A 20,278-nucleotide genomic window follows, 5' to 3' on the forward strand; every position below is an offset into this window, starting at 1 on the left:
TAGTTGCAGCGAGTGTGGGCTACTCTCTAGTTGTGGTGCATAGGTTTCTCATTGCGGCGGCTTCTCTTGTTGCAGGGCACAAGGTGTACTGTGCACAGGCTTCAGTAGTTGTGGCACATGGGCTCAGTAGTTGTGATGCATGGGATTAGTTGCCCCATGGCATGAGGAATCTTCCAGGACCAGGGACCAAACCTGTGTCCCCTGCACTGACAGGCAGATTCTTAACCACTGGACCATAGGGAAGTATTCAAATGCTTTTGATTCACGGTGATGAAACAAGAACAGTGCCCTATTTATTCTGTATCTACCCTATACTACATGGACTTGAGTTTGAACAAACTCTGGGTTTGGAAAGAAAAGGAAGCCTGGTGTGCTGCAGTCCACGGGACTGCAAAGAGTTTGACACTATTTAGCAACTGAACAACCCTATAGTCTATCTTTACTTCCATTCCTAATCTCTCCACATTAGAGGGGTTTTAGTGGTTTCATGCCTTGGTGTTCTCCACTTCTCTATGGCAATCCCAGGGGCCAGTTTTAACTAAGCCAGTAGAGATTTCCTTAAGTTCATCTGTACTAACTGCAATTCGTTAGTGCTTCAGATATGCTTTAAGACTAAAACTGCTGTAGACCTCTCCTTTTATAGGCAATTTTCACTATAATAAATACTTTTAGTGGAAGTAGTTAGACGTCTATTTTTATAACTACCCAGAAATCCTTATACAGCAAAAGTGTATTTGCATGTATTTTTTCATCCACTTGACTTAAAAAATATCAGCTGGTTATTAATTTATTAAAATAGTACAAAGGGTAACAATGTCTGTCCTAACACATTTTCACCCCAAAGAACTATTTATTTCACAACTTGATAAAATCCACATTAGGGTCTGTTGGCAAAATAAAATTCTTCATTCTCAAAGAGATGAAATGAGGAGGACATAGTTGAAAAGAAATGTATTTAAGACCGAAGAGAATCAATACAAGTGAAGAGCTGTGGAGTATAGGGGATGAAGGAATCACCATAGACAAAGCTAAGTGTTAGTTATTCAGTAGTGTCCCACTCTTTGCAACCCCATGGACTGTAGCCCGCCAGGGTCCTCTGTCCATGTGATTTCCCAGGCAAGAATACTGGAGTGGGTAGCCATTCCCTTCTCTAGGATATCTTCCCAATCCAAGGATCAAACCCTGGTCTCCTGCCTTGCAGGCACATTCTTTACTATCTGAACCACTATGAAATAGCAACAAGACAAAAATAACTGACTGAATGATGTTAGGCCTGTAACGACTGACTTATCTAACTGGGTGAGATAAGAGTAAATAAAGTAATTTTTCTTATACAAACAGGAAAACCCCACAAAACTTTTAATTCTCCCAAGTAGAAAAGATTTTCAAATCAATGGCCCATTCTTGGTAGCTTGACTGGTGTCCAATACTGCAAAGTCGAGGCCGAGAAAGGAATTTTAAATATATAACCCCAAAATAGCATGCTGACCGCATCATCTCTTTTATACATCACCTAGGGAAAGCACCATAGAGCACGATGAAGCTATTTCCTTCCTAACTCATTAGTATCAACATGCTTAACTGTAAGTAAACTGGCCGTTTTTTGTTTTTAAGAAAAATACACACTGACAACAGCATCTGTTATTACTAGCACTGGAGTCTGTACATTAAGAGAAGTAAACATTAGCTCTGGAGCAAGACCGCGTGGAAAAAAACCTCAGCTTTCCCACTTACTACTTGGAATAAATTGCTTAACCTGTGACTCAGTACGCTCATTTGTAAAATGAGAACAATAACGCGGATTTCATAGGGTTGCTAAGATTTTAACAAGCGCCTGAAACACAACCTGGCACCCGAAATCAATAAATATCAGCTGTTATACGGTGTTCCCCCTAAAATTCTCTGAAATGTTAGTTCTGCCACTGCTTATCATTCCACAGCTTTTCAGAGAGACGAGGGAAACTCCTATTCGTCCAGCCTCTACTATCAGCCCCACTCAACTTCTCCCGCGAGCGCTGCATCTGGTGAGTCTTATCGGCCCTTTGCGACAGGAAACCCGAGCCCTCCAGGGTCCTTCGCCGGCGAGGGGCGGAGCCAGAACTCGATCCACAGTCCTCAGAAGTTCGTTCGGCGCCGCCCCCGCCGCAACAAGGTGCAGCTTCCATTTAGAGGACCCTGGCCCAGCCCAGGGGGATTCTGAAGCTGAACGAGGAAACCGACACGAAGCCATCCTGCCTCCGGTACTCGGAGACCACGGGGGCCTGCCCCACTGAAGCCCGCCGGGCCTAAGAGTAGGCGGGGATTTCCGGGCGCGATGGCGGCCAGACCCGGCCTGCGGCAGGGCGGGGCCGGCGAGCGTGAGGCCCCCAGGCTGAGGTGTGGGGCTGCCCGAGGTGTGCCGGATACCGAGCTCAACATTTGCCGCCGACTTCTTTAGTCCTCAGGTCCGACCCGTCGCTTTTCCTGAGCCGTCCTCTTCTCGACCTTCTTTTCTATCTCTTTGTCCCTTTAACTGCTTGATGGAAGAGAAAAATGGAACTTTTAAGTCAGGCATCTCTGAGGCACCAGCCGATGGAATAGGTAGCGGAGGTGGGGTCCTGTGATCGCGCCGAAATTCAAAGGCAAAAATAGTTCCGCTCCGGTGCCGCGCGCGGGGCAGATGTAGGAGCAGCTTTGGTGGCGTTCGCCTTTTAGCGCCCGAAGCTGGGCAAGGCTAGCGCACTGTGCCCTAGTGACTAGGAAGAGCTTGCGCCTCAAGCCCAGGCGACCTGACGCAGCGGCGAGGCAGGTGCGTGCGCGCGGCCGGTTGGGCCTAGCCGGGCATTCCTGGCGGGAGATGGGCGGCGGGGCCTGGGGAGCAGAATAGCAAGGAACTTCAGAGTAAATTTAGTCCTAAAGGGATTCCTAGCAGAATGACTAGTTCCTATCCAGCCTTGGAGTAGGGCGAGCAAGGGTTGACAGAAAGCCCTGGTGGGGCGAGGGAAGAGGCTGAGTAAAAGCAAAAGCCTTCAGCTATTTATCTGGGGGATATATCTACTGATATTTAAGAAATATTTACAGACCACCCGCCCATCCCGCGCCTTCGAGTCAGGCAGTATTCTGGCATACAACGGTGAATGTAGAAGATGCTACGGAAGATTACATTATGATAGGTTGGGTAGAGCAATAAGTAAGTACTGATTAGTGTCAGCTGTAAGTCCGTGAAGGAAAAAGCAGAGAGGGAATGGGACCTAGTTAGGTGACGTTTGAGTAAAGACGTGAGTGATGTAAAGGAGAGTGAGCCGTGTCAGTGTGCGGGATAAGTGCATTCTGGGCAAAGGGGATGCGATGGTAAATGATCAGTAGTCTGTGTTAGCGGGAGTATTATAACGGTGGAAGATTATAAGCCTGGAGAAGTAGGTGGTTGGCTTCTAGGTTCAATTAACTTCTGTGTATGTGCGTGCTAAGTCACTTCAGTCGTGTCTGACTCTTTGCGACCCCATGGACTGTAGCTCACCAGGCTCCTCTGTCCATGGGGATTCTCCTGGAAAGAATACTGGAGTGGGTTGCCCTGCCCTCCACCAGGGGATCTTCCCTACCTAGGGATGGAACCCACATCTCCCGTGGCTCCTGCATTGCAAGAAATTTCCTTTATCGCTGAGCCATCGGGAAGCCCAGTTAACTTCTAAATAGAGGCTAATTCTTGTATATTTTTAAGTTAAAGAAAGATACCTTTACATCAGAGGAAATAGCTCAGGAAGTGGCTGTTTTGTTTCTATTGCGCTGTCATTATGATGTAGTCTATTTATTATGATTCCAGTTTTACATTCCACTTATGCGTTGTTTTTCTGTTTTGTACAGAACTGCTTTGTGGCTTGATTTCTAGCAGAGATTTCCCTGTCCAAGTCAGTAGTGAAAATGCACATTAAGTCAGTCATTCTTGAGGGATTCAAGTCCTATGCTCAGAGGACTGAAGTCAATGGTTTTGACCCTCTGTTCAATGCTATCACTGGTTTAAATGGTAGTGGAAAATCCAACATATTGGACTCCATCTGCTTTTTGCTGGGCATCTCCAACCTGTCTCAGGTAAAGTGTAAACTTTCTGATGTATGTGAATTTAAGTTTGAGAAACCTCAAGGGAATCTTTGCACTTGGAGAGGACCAGTATTACTAATATTCTCTTCATTTGCATTCTTACGTGAATTTTCTTCTACCTCACTGCAGTCCTTTAAAGGTAAGTATTATACTCCATATTTTAGGTGAGAACATAGAAACTTAGAGGAGTTGCTTAAGGTTAATCCTCTAAAGATGTTTGAAGCAGCATTGAAACTCACACATTTTCATTCCAGAGTTTGTATGCTTTCCACCTGCACCCACCCTCTTTATAATGTCTTTTTAGGATCTACTATTGGGATTGAATGAATAATGAAATTTTTAGACACTGTCTTTCCATAAATTTTTCAAATGAGCTCTTGTTAAGAAATGAGTAGAAAACAGTTTAGTTCAGGATTAAAAAGGTCCTATGGAGAGAGAGGCCCATTTCAGGTTGATGCCCATTTTCTTTGCTTTCCTTGCTTATGAATACCGCTGCCTGTTCTTGACTTCTTAAGGGATACTACATGGGTGGTTTTCCAACAGCAAGAAAGCTATTTTTAGTGCTATTTTGTGCAGTACTGAGTTTTGTAACTGATAAACTTTTCCTTTATTTTAGGTTCGGGCTTCTAACTTACAAGATTTAGTTTACAAAAATGGGCAAGCTGGTATTACAAAAGCCTTGGTGTCAATCACCTTTGATAATTCTGACAAAAAGCAGAGTCCTTTAGGATTTGAGGTTCATGATGAAATTACAGTAACAAGGCAGGTGAGTGAGTGACTACTAAACATTTGGTTACCTAAACGCTTGTGTGTCTCATGTGCATTTTGGCAATACGATTACTGGAAAGTTGTTGAGCAGAACTGATGGATCAAATACTGACTAGATTCCTTAAGAATATCTTGTTTTGCTTAAGCAAATTCCACTGTTTACCAAGTGGATTGAAAGGGATGTGAAATCCATCCGTACAAGCACTCAGCCATGCTTATTTAAACCATAAACCGTGCACTTGAGTCTCTCTCTGTGCTGGAACACCTGTAGTTCTTGGGATCTCACTGTTTTCTGAGGTAACCCATTCTATTTTTGGAAATTAGAAAGTTATTCTTATAAATTGAGCCATACTGTAGTGTTGTTTTCAGATTTTACACATAAATCCTAGTTATCTTGAGAGCACCAAGATAACATGTAATTTATTCTTTATTTCAGTATATCAGTGTTCTTCTGTAAGTGTGTTTTCTAAGCTAAATTCTCTAGGTCTTTCAATTGATATTTAGTTGTTTCTAGGTCTTCCACTTGTGTCATCACATGGAATGCAGATTTGCTCCAGTTTTATTTATACACACACATACATATGTATTTTAATGGTTGGCACTTCAAATTGCATGTGCCAGAATTGGTCTGGCTGGGACAAGATTAAGCAGAATTGTCACTTCTTTCATTTTAAGTACTCTACTTCTATTTTTCTCAATATGATGTTGAAGAGTTCATGATATATTATGAACTCATATCTGATTTACTTAAAATCACTCTTAAGTTGTTCCTGTTATTGCTTAAGCCATATACTGCCATTTCTGCATCTAAGCAGGTTCTTGAAACCAGTGGAGGACCTTAACATTTGTCCCTTAAAATCTTTTTATCTTATTATAATCAGACCGTGTTTTCAGTTTGTCAGAGTTTTATCTTTAAAAATTCTGTTAATTCTCATTTACTCTTCATCTTAGCATTATGTAGCTTACAGATTTCCATCTGTATGTTAATGAAAACTCTGGTTGGAAAAAAAAAAAAGGATTAACTAGATTGGGACAAAATCCTGTTCTCTGTCTTTAAACATCTATCAAATAATTACCTCTTCAGGATTTGAAGAAAATCTGCTACTAATCTACCCAAAATTCCTGTCCTCTTGTGGTCCATATGACTGTTTCTTCACCAGAATTTTGTTATAAAGACTTCCTCACATTTCTTTAGGATATATTAGGATTGTTGTTCAAATATTAAGAAATGATCTACCACCCTAATACTGTCAGGAAAAGAAGTGAACTCATATTTATTTAATATTAAGTGCTTGATGTGTGCTGGGCATTCTTAAATGCACGGGGAAATACAGATAGAAAGAATGAGAAACAGATCTTGTCTTTAAGGACCTCAGCAAATGGATGAGGCAGTCATACCTCCAAAATGACAATGTACGTGCTGTAGTAGACTGAACAAGCTGTTATCTAGTATAAGTTGTTCCTATTAAACCCATGCTGCAGTTCCATGATTATTCTTTTTCTTTCAGGTATTCACAAGTCTTATCTTTTATCAATAGTTTTAGAGTCTTGACAAGGATTGTTACTAAAACTGTGTCTCTTGTTTTTGGTATTTGACTCCTTTGGAAATCAAAAAGTGGAGGAAGATGGGTCAGCCTCTGAGTATGGAAAGTTGTAGAAGAGGGTGATCAGGGATAGAAGCTGCATTCTATACATCCTTGGAAACATAAAGGTGGAAGGCACCTTAAAGACCGTGGGAGGTTAGGAGGCCCTAGATTAGAAGCCAGTCTCACATTGTTTTTGACCATGTTATACTTTTTCTTCACTATTTACCCTAGATTCATTTTATTTTTCATTAGTTGGAAAAAACAAATAAAAGATAATGTATTTGGGAATTTATCATCTTAGCTTAAGATATGTGTGTTCATTTATGTCTTTTAAAATTATTTCCTTTGCAGGTAGTTATTGGTGGCAGAAATAAATATTTAATCAATGGAGTAAATGCAAACAATACCAGAGTATACGATCTCTTCTGTTCTGTTGGTCTTAATGTTAACAACCCTCACTTTCTCATCATGCAGGTATTTTGTTTGTGGACTTTATATCTCTTTCATAATAGTTTTGGCATCTTTTTTTAACTTACGGGGGAAATACTTCTGTTTGGATTTTTCATTTTTTAATTTGCTGTTAGGCTCATGTTTGGGCACCTGTTAATAAATGTGGGTTAGTTATTTGTACTTATGTGTTCTGGTATATTGCATACATTTGAATTTTGAAGAATATCTGGAATTAATTTTCTTTGACTTATCTTGAAGGGCTGTTGTTCTAAAAAATCAAGAGATGTTCAGTAATTATGCCAACATTTATTTACACGCTTACCCATTTTAGAGTTGGAGACTTATACGTCATTCCCTGTCTCAGAAAAACAGTCTTGAGTTGACTTTGTATTATTTATGTAATTTATATCACTAGTAAGAAAGTAAGTAGTAAAATTCTAGAATTATAAGCTACCCTTGTTCTCAAATCTTAAAAAAGAAACATCTTTTCGTGTAGGTGGGAGAAATAACTGCCCAAAGATTTGCATATTAGGATATAACAGCTTTAGTACAGATAAACATGTATGCCTTTAGGTTATTCTTTCTGAATTTATTGTTATTACAGTAAGTTTGTCATTTTATTTTCAGGGCCGAATTACAAAAGTGATGAATATGAAACCTCCAGAGGTAAGAGCACTCTTTAGGTGCGGTAAAAATAGTGATTGTAGATAACTGTCTTAATCTTTTAGCTAATCAATTTTTAAACATAATTTTTCCATTATTAAAATTCTTGGGAACGTTTATTTAAGAATGATTAGTGGAGAGAATAATTTTGTTTTTTAATATTTGACACCATGCCCTAGTTTTTTTAAGTGATATAATGTAAACTTTCAGAGCCTTAGGTTCCTCATCCATAAACTGGAGTCTGTAACCTTTACCTCAAGATCTGTTCTGAGGATTAAATCAGAATCTTTAAAAGAAGTAAAAGGAAAGTCCTAGGACCTTGTTAAGCAGTTTTTTTTAAGTTTTTTTTTTAATTGAGATATAATTGATAAAGTAGTTTCAGGTGTACACCAAAAAGGTTTGATACATATACAATATTCAGTATATATGTATATCACAAAATGATCACTGCAGTTTAGTCAACATTGATCACTGTATCAATGTGATACATTGATGTGATCATCTTTCAGAATTTTTTTGAAGATGAGAACTTTTAAATTATACTCTCTACAATTTTCAAATATGCAGTTAAGTATTATCAACTATAGTCACCACGCTGTACATTACATCCCCAGGACCTTTTACTTTATAACTGGCACTTTTAACTTTTGCTCACCACCTATCCCCCACCTCTGTCAGCCACTAATCTGTTTTCTGTATCTATGAGTTCAGTTTTGGGTTTTTTTTTAAAGATCCTACATGTAAGTGAAATTACACTGTATTATCTTTCTGTCAGGCTTATTTCACTTAGCATAATGTCCGTGTGTTCTATCCATGCTGTTGCAAATGGCAGGATTTCCTTTTTGTACTTTCATGCATTGGAGAAGGAAATGGCAACCCACTCCAGTGTTCCTGCCTGGAGAATCCCAGGGACGGAGGAGCCTGGTGGGCTGCTGTCTATGGGGTTGCACAGAATCGGACATGACTGTAGCGACTTAGCAGCAGCAGCAGCAGCATGCCTAAATAACATTCTATTTAATTTATATATATAAATATTGTATTCTTTATCCATTCATCCATCAGTGGACACTTAGGTTGTTTCCATGTTTAACTGTAACAAATGATGTTGCAGTGAACATGGACGTGCAGATATCTTTTCAAATTAGGGTCTTTGGTTCCCTCAGATAAATGTCCCGAAGTGGAATTATTGGATCATATGGTAGTTCTATTTTTAATTTTTTGAGGAACCTCCATGCTGTTTCCCATAATGGATACATCAGTTTACAGTCCCACAGACAGTATACAAGTTTTCCCTTTTCTCCACATACTAACCAGTCTTTGTTATTTTTTGTCTTTTTGATAAAAGCCATTCTGACAGGTGATATCTCATTGTGGTTTTGATTTGTATTTGCCTGGTTTGTGTTTGTGGATGGCTTCCTTTCCTATGCAGAAGCTTTTTAGTTTGATGTAGTCCTTCTTGTTTATTTTTGGTTTTAGTGCCTTTGCTTTTGGTATCAAATCCAAAAAAAAAAAAAAAAAATCATCGCTAAGACAGATGTCGGGAGCTTACCACTTACTTTTTTTCTAGGAGTTCTATGTGCCCATACAGTATTAAAAGAAATTTTGGTTCTAAAGTAGCTTTTCTCAGCTCGTGTTCCATGTCAGAGTTAAACCCTATGGGAAGAGATTTGAGTGAAATTAATTCATTAGATATAATGGATTGCTTAAGACATTAAGACTTAATTTTGTTTTGGAGCCCCCTTGAGAAGAGTTGATATGAAGGAATAAATGTTTTGTATAAGAGCAAAGGCTCTTTTGGCATTTTTATCTATGGAGAAGAACTAAAAAGACAACTGATAATTGATGATACTAGTCTGGTTTAACCATAGGTCACACTTAACTTTCTGCAGATAGCATCTTAAGGGAAACTTCTCATTCAAAATCTGCCCAATATATGGAAATCAAACTAGCTTTCAGAGAAATAATCCTCTTGAGGTAGGGATTGATAGTGATTAGAAGCTTCTGATAAGGGAGTGCTAAAAAATTGTCCTTATAAAATTATAATTAGTGTTTGCCTTTTTCAGTGTACTCACGTGAATTACTTTACTTCTCAATGACACTGAGATACTTTCAGTCTTCAGCAGATGAAGAAAGAGGAACAGGGAAAACTAAATTATTTGCCCAAGTTCTTAAAGTATCTGCCACAGTTGGAATGTAAATGTTCGGCCATGCTTCATCTTTGTAGGAACAAAACAGCTAAAGTCTCACTTGGAACAGTTTTAAGTAGAAATTTATAAATTGAAGTATTAGTTAGCTTTTACTTTCTTCTTATATTTGAAGGAAAAGAGAAAGGAGGAATGAAAGGTTGCTGCTGAAAAAAAAGGCGGCCGGGGTTCTTGGCTTCCGGAGGAGAAGAATTCAACCTGGGGCCAGAGACTAGGCTTGATCGCTCAGAGCTTTGTGTGATAAAGTTTTATTAAAGTGTAAAGGAGATAGAGAAAGCTTCTGACATAGGCATCAAAAGGGGGCAGAAAGAGTACCCCACTTCTAATCTTCAGCTGGATGTTATATACAGTCACTATCAGTCTCTTCTCTTGCCTGGAGAATCCCAGGGACAGGGGAGCCTGGTTGGCTTCCATCCATGGGATCTCACAGAGTTGGACATGACTGAAGCGACTTAGCAGCAGCAGCAGTCTGTTAATGAAAGAAAGGAATGTCTTAAAACTCAGAATGGCACCAGGCCCCTTACCCATAAGATGCATTTTGGGATAACCTTGGCACCAAATGGTTCATCCTGGGCCATAAAATGATTAACTTGAATCTTGTAGAAGGACAGATTACCATACAAATAGTTTCGTTTACATAGATTCAGTTCAGTTCAGTTCAGTCTCTCAGTCGTGTCCGACTCTGCGACCCCGTGGACTGTAGCCCACCAGGCTCCTCCATCCATGGGATTCTCCAGGCAAGAGTACTGGAGTGGTTTGCCATTTCCTTCTCCAGGGGATCTTCCCGACCCAGGGATCGAACCCAGGTCTCCCGCATCATAGGCAGACGCTTAACCTCTGGGAAACAATATCTGAGTATAACATACTGGTTTGTCAAGTAGGTTCTGAGCCAAGAGGCCAAACCTACTTGAAGACAGAGTCTGGGGTAAATGCATAGTACATTAGCATAGCTTAAGACAAACATTTCCATAAGAAAAATGCATTGGTTATCAAGGTTTGAGAATAGTTAACTTCAGGTGAAACCAGGTGTCGTTATGGCAACACAGTATTTTAAGAGAAACCTCCTTTTAAATTTGTATAGAGAAGGAAAATAATATCGCTAGTTTGTTTCCTCTTGCCAATTAAGAGAGATAAAAATGTCTGACACTTGCAGGCTATTTCCCTTTGGAGACCCCTGGCCTTCCTGCCTGTTACCCTCTCAGGAATTACTGGCTTCAGTTTTCAAAGATATGTACTCTGGAACCTCAGTGTAGCATAAAGTTTGATTTTAGAATTGGAGTGAAGGCCAGAAATATTTGTTGAATCTTAGGGTTATAGATAATATGTACATTTTTTTAATGTACTTAACTTTTATGGTCCTTAACTATTTTGTTAAGTTACTTCATGGCGTTAAGGCCTTAAGTAATATCCTAATGTAAATTCCAGTGAGACTCACTGGCTTTGATTCTTAAAACATTAATGCAATTATCTTTCCAGATTTTGTCCATGATAGAAGAAGCAGCTGGAACCAGGATGTATGAATACAAAAAACAAAATGCTCAGAGGACTATAGAAAAAAAGGAGGCTAAGCTGAGAGAAATTAAGACGGTAATTAAATTTATATAAAATATTTTTAGGGAAGAGAGTACTTTTCTTTTAGAGTTTCTCTGCTGTAAAAGAGGGAAATTTTACCATACCTGTCCTCTCCCCAGGCTTTGGTCAGTTTTCCTTAGTCTCTTACCTTTTAAATTTCTTTAGTGGTACTTCACGTACTCAAAAATACTTTTTCCTTTATTTTCCAGATACTTGAAGAAGAAATTACTCCAACCATTCAAAAATTAAAAGAGGTGTGTACTGTATATGTGAGGACAGCCAGCTAGAATGTCTCTCAAAATTGGTGATGCATCCATGATGATACTCATGGGGGTGACATGTGTACCACTCCTCAGAAGTGTTTCTTGGAGATGAGATAAGGAGAGTTGATAGTCCATGCTCAACCTTCTGCTTATAGGGGACAGTGCATGTTGTATCTGTTAAGTCATAATGGTTTTAGAGATTGACTGTCATAATCTCAGAAAACAACATGCCAGATTTTCATTCTTTGTTGAAGACAAGTGTATATCTAAATTTTCCTGGATAGTTAGAATTGAGTGGAATAAATATTTCTTACAGGTATGGTACTCTTAGAACCTCTTGGTAGAGTGAGTAACTTCTAGGGTAAGAGGGGCTATCACTAAAATTACTGCTGTCAAGGCAGTTAGTAGACAATAGGTATTGAAACAGATGGCTGTTTTCTCTATAATCTTTGCACTTCTGACATCATATCACTGTTTCATTTCAGTGAAAGTATTTTAAGTCATATATTTAGAAATTTCTTAAATGTTCATTAAAATTTGATACTTCTCAAGCTCTCTTCTGAATCTATACAGTAGCATAGATGTAATTGGAAAAACTGAAAAATTGTGAATTTCAAGGTTCTGCTTTTGTATGTATGATTTAGTAGAAAAACACTAGTTCACGAGTTTAAACCTAGGTGTCATATTTGATTTTGCCAAATTCTATATCTGATAATATGAAGAGCTTATTTAATCACCCTGAATTTGTTTCTTCATCTGCAGATTAGGAATTTTCATTGTTAACTTTGTCCTAGTAGGTACCAGTGGGAATGAAGTTTAGTAATATGTGAGCAAATATTTATAAATAGTTATATGAATTAATATAGGGTGGGCATCTTGGTAATAGTACTACAAAATACATTTAATAGTGTATCATTCATGGTTTTATAGTTTTATAGACTTATTCCCACTAGTCTATGAATCTTACGTCCATATTTCTTCGTTAATCCCAACTGTGTGGTTATATTTGAGAAGAAGTAGCCACAGAATTCACTAAGATGACATTACTATCTAAAGAGCCACAATTCTAATGTTGTTTGAGGTTTCCTAAAATTAATAGTCTATAATTACCAAAATTTAAGACAAAATCTATTATATTTATTGTGTAATGGGAAATTTTTTATGTGTTGCTGTATTTAAATTCTTTCCAAATTTGTTTAAAAATATTAATGAAGAGTTATACGTTATTGGTGATTTCTCTTTTAGGAAAGATCTTCCTACTTGGAGTACCAAAAGCTATTGAGAGAAATAGAACATCTGAGTCGTTTATATATAGCTTATCAGTTTTTGCTGGCTGAAGATACTAAAGAACGCTCAGCTGAGGCATTAAAAGAAATGCAGGATAAAATTAAGAAGCTTCAAGAAGAAGTGTCTGAGAATGATAAAAAAATAAAAGCACTTAGTCATGAAATAGAAGAGTTGGAAAACAGAAAAGATAAGGTCAGACGTGTAAGAATAATAATACACTGAAAAATATTAAATAATGTAACTATTTTGGGTTTACTGGGCATTGTGTTCTCCCATGAAAAAAATTTATCTTAATGTATGATAATGATATAGTTTCAGTTCAGTTCAGTTGCTCAGTTGTGTCTGACTCTTTGCGACCCCATGGACTGCAGCACACCAGGCTTCCCTATCCATCACCAACACCTGGAGTTTACTCAGATTCATGTCCATTGAGTTGGTGATGCTATCCAACCATCTCATGCTCTGTCGTCCCCTTCTCCTGCCTTCAGTCTTTCCCAGCATCAAGGTCTTTTCAAATGAGTCTGTTCTTCACATCAGATGGCCAAAGTATTGGAGTTTCAGCATCAGTCCTTGCAGTGAATATTCAGGACTGAATTCCTTTAGGGTGGACTACTTGGATCTCCTTGCAGTCCAAGGGACTCTCAAGAGTTCTCCAACACCACAGTTCAAAAGCATCAATTCTTTGGTGCTCAGCTTTCTTTCTAGTCCAACGCACATCCATACATGACTCCTGGAAAAACCATTGCTTTGACTAGATGGACCTTTGTTGGCAAAGTAATGTCTCTGCTTTTTAATATGCTATCTAGGTTGGTCATAACTTTTCTTCCAAGGAGCAAGCATCTTTTAGTTTCATGGCTGCAGTCACCATCTGCAGTGATTTTGGAGCCCAAAAGAATAAAATCTGTCACTGTTTCCATTGTTTCTCCATCTATTTGCCATGAAGTGATGGGACCAGATGCCATGATCTTTGTTTTCTGAATGTTGAGTTTTAAGCCAACTTTTTCACTGTCCTCTTTCACTGTCTTCAAGAGGCTCTTTAGTTCTTCTTCACTTTCTGCCATAAGGATTGTGTCACCTACATGTCCGAGGTTATTGGTATTTCTCCCGGCAATCTTGATTCCAGCTTGTGCTTCATCCAGCCCAGCATTTCTCATGATGTACTCTGCATATAAGTTAAATAAGCAGGGTGGTAATATACACCCTTGACGTACTTCTTTTCCTGTTTGGAACCAGTCTGTTGTTCCAATACCTGTTCTAACTGTTGCTTCTTGACCTGCATAGATTTCTCAAGAGGCAGGTCAGGTTGTCTGGTATTCTAAACTCTTTCAGAATTTTCCACAGTTTGTTGTGATCCACAAAGTCAAAGACTATGGCATAGTCAATAAAGCAGAAATAGATGTTTTTCTGGAACTCTCTTGCTTTTTTAGTGATCCAGCGGATGTTGGCAATTTGATCTTTGTTCGTCTGCCTTTTCTAAATCCAACTTGAACATCAGGAAGTTCACAGTTCATGTACTGTTGAAGCCTGGCTTGGAGAATTTTGAGCATTCCTTTTCTAGCGTGTGCTGCTGCTGCTGCTGCTAAGTCGCTTCAGTCGTGTCCGACTGTGCAACCCTATAGACGGCAGCCCATCAGGCTCCCCCATCCCTGGGATTCTCCAGGCAAGAACACTGGAGTGGGTTGCTATCTCCTTCTCCAATGTATGAAAGTGAAAAGTGAAAGTGAAGTCGCTCAGTCGTGTCCTACTCTTTGCGACCCCATGGACTACAGCCTACTAGGCTCCTCCATCCATGGGATTTTCCAGGCAAGAGTACTAGAGTGGGGTGCCATCACCTCTGACTAGCGTGTGAGATGAGTGCAGTTGTGCGGTAGTTTGAGCATTCTTTGACATTTCCTTTTTGGGGATTGGAATGAAAATTGACCTTTCCAGTCCTGTGGCTATTGCTGAGTTTTCCAAATTTGTTGGCATATTGAGTGCAACACTTTCACAGCATCATCTTTCAGGATTTGAAATAGGTCAACTGGAATTCCATTATTTCCACTAGCTTTGTTAGTAGTGATGCTTCCTAAGGCCCACCTGACTACGTGTCCTGCATACAGATTTCTAAGGAGGTACTCACTCTAGGTGAGTGATCACACCATCATGATTATCTGGGTCTTGAATATCTTTTTTGTGCAGTTCTGTATATTCTTGCCACCTCTTCTGAATATCTTCTGCTTCTGTTAGGTCCATACCATTTCTGTCCTTTATTGTGCCCATCTTTGCATGAAAAGTTCCCTTATCTCTCTAATTTTCTTGAAGAGATCTCTAGTCTTTCCCATTCTTTTATTTTCCTGTATTTCTTTGCATTGATCACTGAGGAAGGCTTTCTTATCTCTTCTTGCTATTTGGAATTCTGTTTTCAAATGAGTGTATCTTTCATTTCACTTTTGCTTTTTGCTTCTCGTCTTTTCACAGCTATTTGTAAGGCCTCCTCAGACAACTTTTGTGCCTTTTTGCATTTCTTTTTCTTAGGGATGGTCTTGATCCCTGCCTCCTGTACAATGTCACGAACCTCCATCCATAGTTCTTCAGGCACTCTGTCCATCGGATCTAATCTTTTGACTCTGTTTCTCACTTCCACTGTATAATCATAAGGGATTTGATTTAAGTCATACCTGAATGGTCTAGTGGTTTTCCCTACTTTCTTCAATTTAGGTCTGAATTTGACAATCAGGAGTTCATGATCTGAGCCACAGTCAGCTCCTGGTCTTGTTTTTGCTGTCTGTATAGAGCTTCTCCATCTTTGGCTGCAAAGAATATAATCAATCTGCTTCGATATTGACTGTCTGGTGATGTCCATGTGTAGAGTCCATAGTTTATTAAAAATAAATATATATAAATTATATGCTAACAGATTTTTTAAGTATATGATTGAATTGGGTGTCTTTGATTATAGGAAGTTGGAGGTATACTTCGATCTTTAGAAGATGCTCTTACGGAAGCTCAGCGAGTTAATACTAAATCTCAAAGTGCCTTTGATTTCAAGAAGAAAAATCTGGCAAGTGAAGAGAACAAACGCAAAGAACTGGAGAAAAATATGGTAGAGGTAAGCAAATGAGAAGTGTAATTTAATTCTAGTAATATACACTCCTCCATTCTGTTAATATTTATTGAGTGCCGGCTGTGGACCCAGGGTAATTGTTTAGACTAGGATGTAGCAACTGACAAAATGACAGTAATGAACAAAATGCCTTGTGGGTCTTCATTCCAATGAGGAAAATGATGATAAAGAAAACAAGTGAAATATGAAGTATGTTATATAGTGGTAACTGATGAGGAGAAAAAAAGCAGTGGATAGGGTTAGTATTGAGCAGAGAGGTGCAGTCTGGAATTTTAAACTGGGTAAACATTAAAGGTCTCATTGGGAGGCTTGTATTTCATTAGATACCTGAAAGTGATCAGAGAAGGATGTAGATAGATTGGGAGGCTCTGGGGGGAGATGTTCCAGACAAAAGAGCAGCAGCTGCCCGAAGTGCCTAAGATATTAGGAAAGCAGAGAGATGTAAAGCTGGTTACCACTGAGTAGTAGAGATGGGGTGTAGGATCACATGTGATTTTGCAAAATACAGGAAGGACTTTGCCCTTTATTCTGAGTGGCATGGGAAGCTGCTGGAGTTGGTTGAGCACAGCGGTGACATTTTAATATTTTGGTAGTACTATTCTTGCTGTTTTGAGGACAAATTAAAGGGAAGAGGTAGAGAAACTAGGTAGTACTTGGTAGTGCAGGTGGTAGTCCTTGGATAGATGCAGTAGAAGGTGGAATATTAGAGAAGTTGTGGGATTTTATGTGTACTCTAAGGGTAGGCCAACAGATACACCCCGCAGATTTTTTTTTTAATTAAAGTATAGTTCATTGATTTAGAATGTTGTTCTCTGCTGTACAGCAGAGTGACTCAGTTATACATGTATTTTCTTTTTTTAATTTTCTTTTCCATTATGGTTTATCACAGGATATTGAATGTAGTTCCCTTTGTCATACAGTAAGACCTTATTGTTTATCCATCCCATACATAACAATTTGCACCTGCTAATCCCAAACTCCCAGTCCTTCCCTCCCCTTCCCACTCTTCCCCTTGAAAACAAGTCTATTCTCTGTGTCTGTGAGTCTTTCTATTTTGTAGATAAGTTCATTTGTATCATATTTTAGGTTCCACATATAAGTGATATCATGATGTTTGACTTCCTCTTTCTGACTGACTTCACTCAGTTTGATAACCTCTAGGTCCTTGGTATCCATTGATCCAGTGGCAATTTTTCATTCTTTTTAATGTCTGAGTAATATTCCAGTGTGTGTATGTAACATCTTTATTGGTTCATCTGTCGATGGACATTTAGGTTGCTTCCATGTCTTTGCTACTATAAATAATGCCCAGCAGATTGGTGTTTGAATATGAAAGAGGACTGAAGGATAACTCCGGAGTTCTGTTGTTGACAGTTTAAAATATGGTTACCATTTGTTGAATGGCGAATAATAGGCTTGAGGAGATAGTTAGACATCTAAGTAAGAGTATTGATTTGATAGTTGAAAATATGAACTTTGAATCCAAGTTAGAAATGCAAATCAAAATACATATTTTAGCATGCACCAGGGCTAATGGTCAGACTTCTTTATATATACTCATTTCTTCAGTGACCCCATCCAGCCTTGTACCCCTCAGTACCATCTACATGTTGATGCCTTTCAAACCTATAATTAACCTTGACTCCTTCTTTGAAGGACTCATTTGTCCAGCTATTTAATTGACATTTTTATATGGATGACTTTAAAAAACTTAACATATCCAAAATAGAACTCTTAAATTTTCTTCACCTACCCAAACCTGCCTGAGCTACTGAATTTTCCTCATGTAAGTAATGCTGCTGTTCACTCCAGAACCTGGAGTCCTGAATTTTCCTGTCTCCCAACCCTGTGGTATCTAATTCGTCAGCAGATTTTGTTGATTTTAAAAGTATATCCAGAATATCCAGATATATGTGTATATCCAGAATACAGCCACCTTTCACACCTCTTTCACTCCTCATGTGGTTCATGCCATCACCTCCCAGGAAGGTACTCAGTAGTATCCTCATTAGCTGCCTTTTTTTTAACTTGCTCACTGTGTTCCAGCCGCAGTTCCTCCAATACCCAAGCATATTCCTCAGAGCTTGGCAAGTGTACCATCCCTCTAGTATTTGCATGGTCACACCTTTTGTTTCATTTAAGTTTCTGCTCAAAATGTCATCACAAAAAGGCCTTTTCTCATTACTCTTAAAATTGTAGTTCCATCATTTTTTGCTTTATTTGTTTACTATGTCTTCCACCTTAGAAATGTAGGCTCCCTGAGGACCCTGTGTCTTTAATGTCTAGAATAATGCCTGGTACATGGTAAATATCTAAGAAATACCCAGTGAAGCATGAATTAAGTGAGCCAAATTTCTGATCACTTTCATGTAAATATGAGATTTTTTTTTTCTTTTGGTGCAGGTATCTCGTATAGGATTAGATATCTGGTTATTAGAATTTAAGTGCAAGTGTTAGTCTTTCAGCTGTTCCAACTCTTTGTGATCCGATGGACTGTAGCCTGCTAGGCTCTTCTGTCCATGGAATTCTACAGGCAAGAAGACTGGAGTGGGTTATCATTCCCTTCTCCAGAGGATCTTCCTGACCCAGGGATCAAACCGGGGTCTCCTGCATTGCAGGCAGATTCTTTACTTACTGTATGAACCACCAGGGAAGCTGTTCCCGTAATAATTTAATACTTAAATTTTATGGCCTTTAATAGTTTATAAAAGCGTTTTCATATACATGCTCTTAATCCTGAAATTTCTTTTATGCTTGGGGTAGAGTGGATATTATTTCAATATTATAGTTCTAGAATGTGATTTTTAGTTGTTTCAAGTGGTTTGTTTAAATTTGCAATAATATTTTAACTCATTCTCTCTCAGATTTGACTATAACATGGAATGAAGGTATTTCTTTTAGGATAAGGGGTACATTTATCGTAAAAATTGAGAAATTTCAAAATGGGAATAAAATATTTAAAATTATGGTTAAATTACCATGTTCACTTCAAATTGGTATGAAATTTGATGACATTAAAAGTATATATGTTTCAGTGGTTTTCTAAAATATGATACTTTCCAATTTCAAACTCTTCCTAAAGGATTCTAAAACTTTAGCAGCAAAGGAAAAAGAGGTTAAAAAAATAACAGATGGACTAAGTGCCCTTCAAGAAGCAAGTAATAAAGATGCTGAAGCTTTGGCCATTGCACAGCAGCACTTTAATGCTGTTTCTGCTGGTCTGTCCAGTAATGAAGATGGAGCAGAAGCAACTCTTGCTGGTCAGATGATGGCCTGTAAAAATGACATAAGTAAAACTCAGACAGAAGCCAAACAGGTAAGTATAGACAGTAAGAACTATGTGATTGCAGTTTTTATTTCTTTATTATTATTTTATTTTTTGTGAAGCTCCTTCACACTATGCTTTGGCAGTTGTTAAACAAAATGTTGAAAATATTCAGATAACTATCAACTATTACATTCTGCTGCTGCTTAGCACCTAAAACAATGAAATTCAAATATACTGATCACTACCTATTGGCAATGTCGGTGTAAGATGCCATAAAGCATAAAATACCTTTATAGATTAGTTGAAATTTTAAGTGCAATAAATGTTCTGTTTTCAGCATTGTATGGAATACTTGAGGTTAGCTTATTTGTTTTCATCTTTTTGGTATTTTATTGACATTATAAAGTTGAAGTTTTAAGCTTTAATAGGAAAATAAAAACATCATCTTCATTTATATGCCTGCAACACTTAAAACTATAGCATTTCAGTGTCAGACTTACAGCATATACATTTTTCCGTCAATTTAACATCTTCTTCCTGTATGCTTTTATTCCTCATCAATACAGTTAGGTGCACCGTTGGACAGCATAAATGTATATAAGTGCAAATATGCATACCTAAATGAAAAAGAAGGAAGTGATTTCTAGCTTTCTATTTTGGTTTTAATTTGATCAGTTCAGTTCAGTCGCTCAGTCGTGTCCTACTCTTTGTGACCCCATGAACTGCAGCACACCAGGCCCGCCTGTCCATTACCAACTCCCGGAGTTCACTCAGACTCATGTCCATCAAGTCAGTGATGCCATCCAGCCATCTCATCCTCTGTCGTCCCCTTCTCCTCCTGCCCTCAATCCCTCCCAGCATCAGAGTCTTTTCTAGTGAGTCACCTCTTCACATGAGGTGGCCAAAGTACTGGAGTTTCAGCTTCAGCATCATTCCCTCCAAAGAACACCCAGGACTGATCTCCTTTAAAATGGACTGGTTGGATCTCCTTGCAGTCCACGGAACTCTTAAGAGTCTTCTCCAACACCACAGTTCAAAAG

At 38.6% G+C, this 20,278-nt stretch overlaps 1 protein-coding gene across 1 annotated transcript in view; it reads left to right on the forward strand.

Moving 5' to 3' along the window:
- The first annotated feature begins 3,897 nt into the window (after nucleotides 1-3,897).
- SMC2 (structural maintenance of chromosomes 2) overlaps nucleotides 3,898-20,278 on the forward strand; it is a 49,790-nt gene continuing 33,409 nt past the window's right edge. Inside the window, exons 1-9 of the mRNA XM_052645060.1 lie at nucleotides 3,898-4,065; nucleotides 4,691-4,840; nucleotides 6,780-6,902; nucleotides 7,506-7,544; nucleotides 11,222-11,332; nucleotides 11,527-11,571; nucleotides 12,826-13,059; nucleotides 15,806-15,955; nucleotides 19,053-19,286. Of these exons, the coding sequence (XP_052501020.1) occupies nucleotides 3,898-4,065; nucleotides 4,691-4,840; nucleotides 6,780-6,902; nucleotides 7,506-7,544; nucleotides 11,222-11,332; nucleotides 11,527-11,571; nucleotides 12,826-13,059; nucleotides 15,806-15,955; nucleotides 19,053-19,286 (1,254 nt within the window). The remainder of the gene's footprint in view (nucleotides 4,066-4,690; nucleotides 4,841-6,779; nucleotides 6,903-7,505; nucleotides 7,545-11,221; nucleotides 11,333-11,526; nucleotides 11,572-12,825; nucleotides 13,060-15,805; nucleotides 15,956-19,052; nucleotides 19,287-20,278) is intronic.

This window comes from Budorcas taxicolor, chromosome 8, assembly GCF_023091745.1.
Source record: "Budorcas taxicolor isolate Tak-1 chromosome 8, Takin1.1, whole genome shotgun sequence".
Classification (NCBI taxonomy): domain Eukaryota; kingdom Metazoa; phylum Chordata; class Mammalia; order Artiodactyla; family Bovidae; genus Budorcas; species Budorcas taxicolor.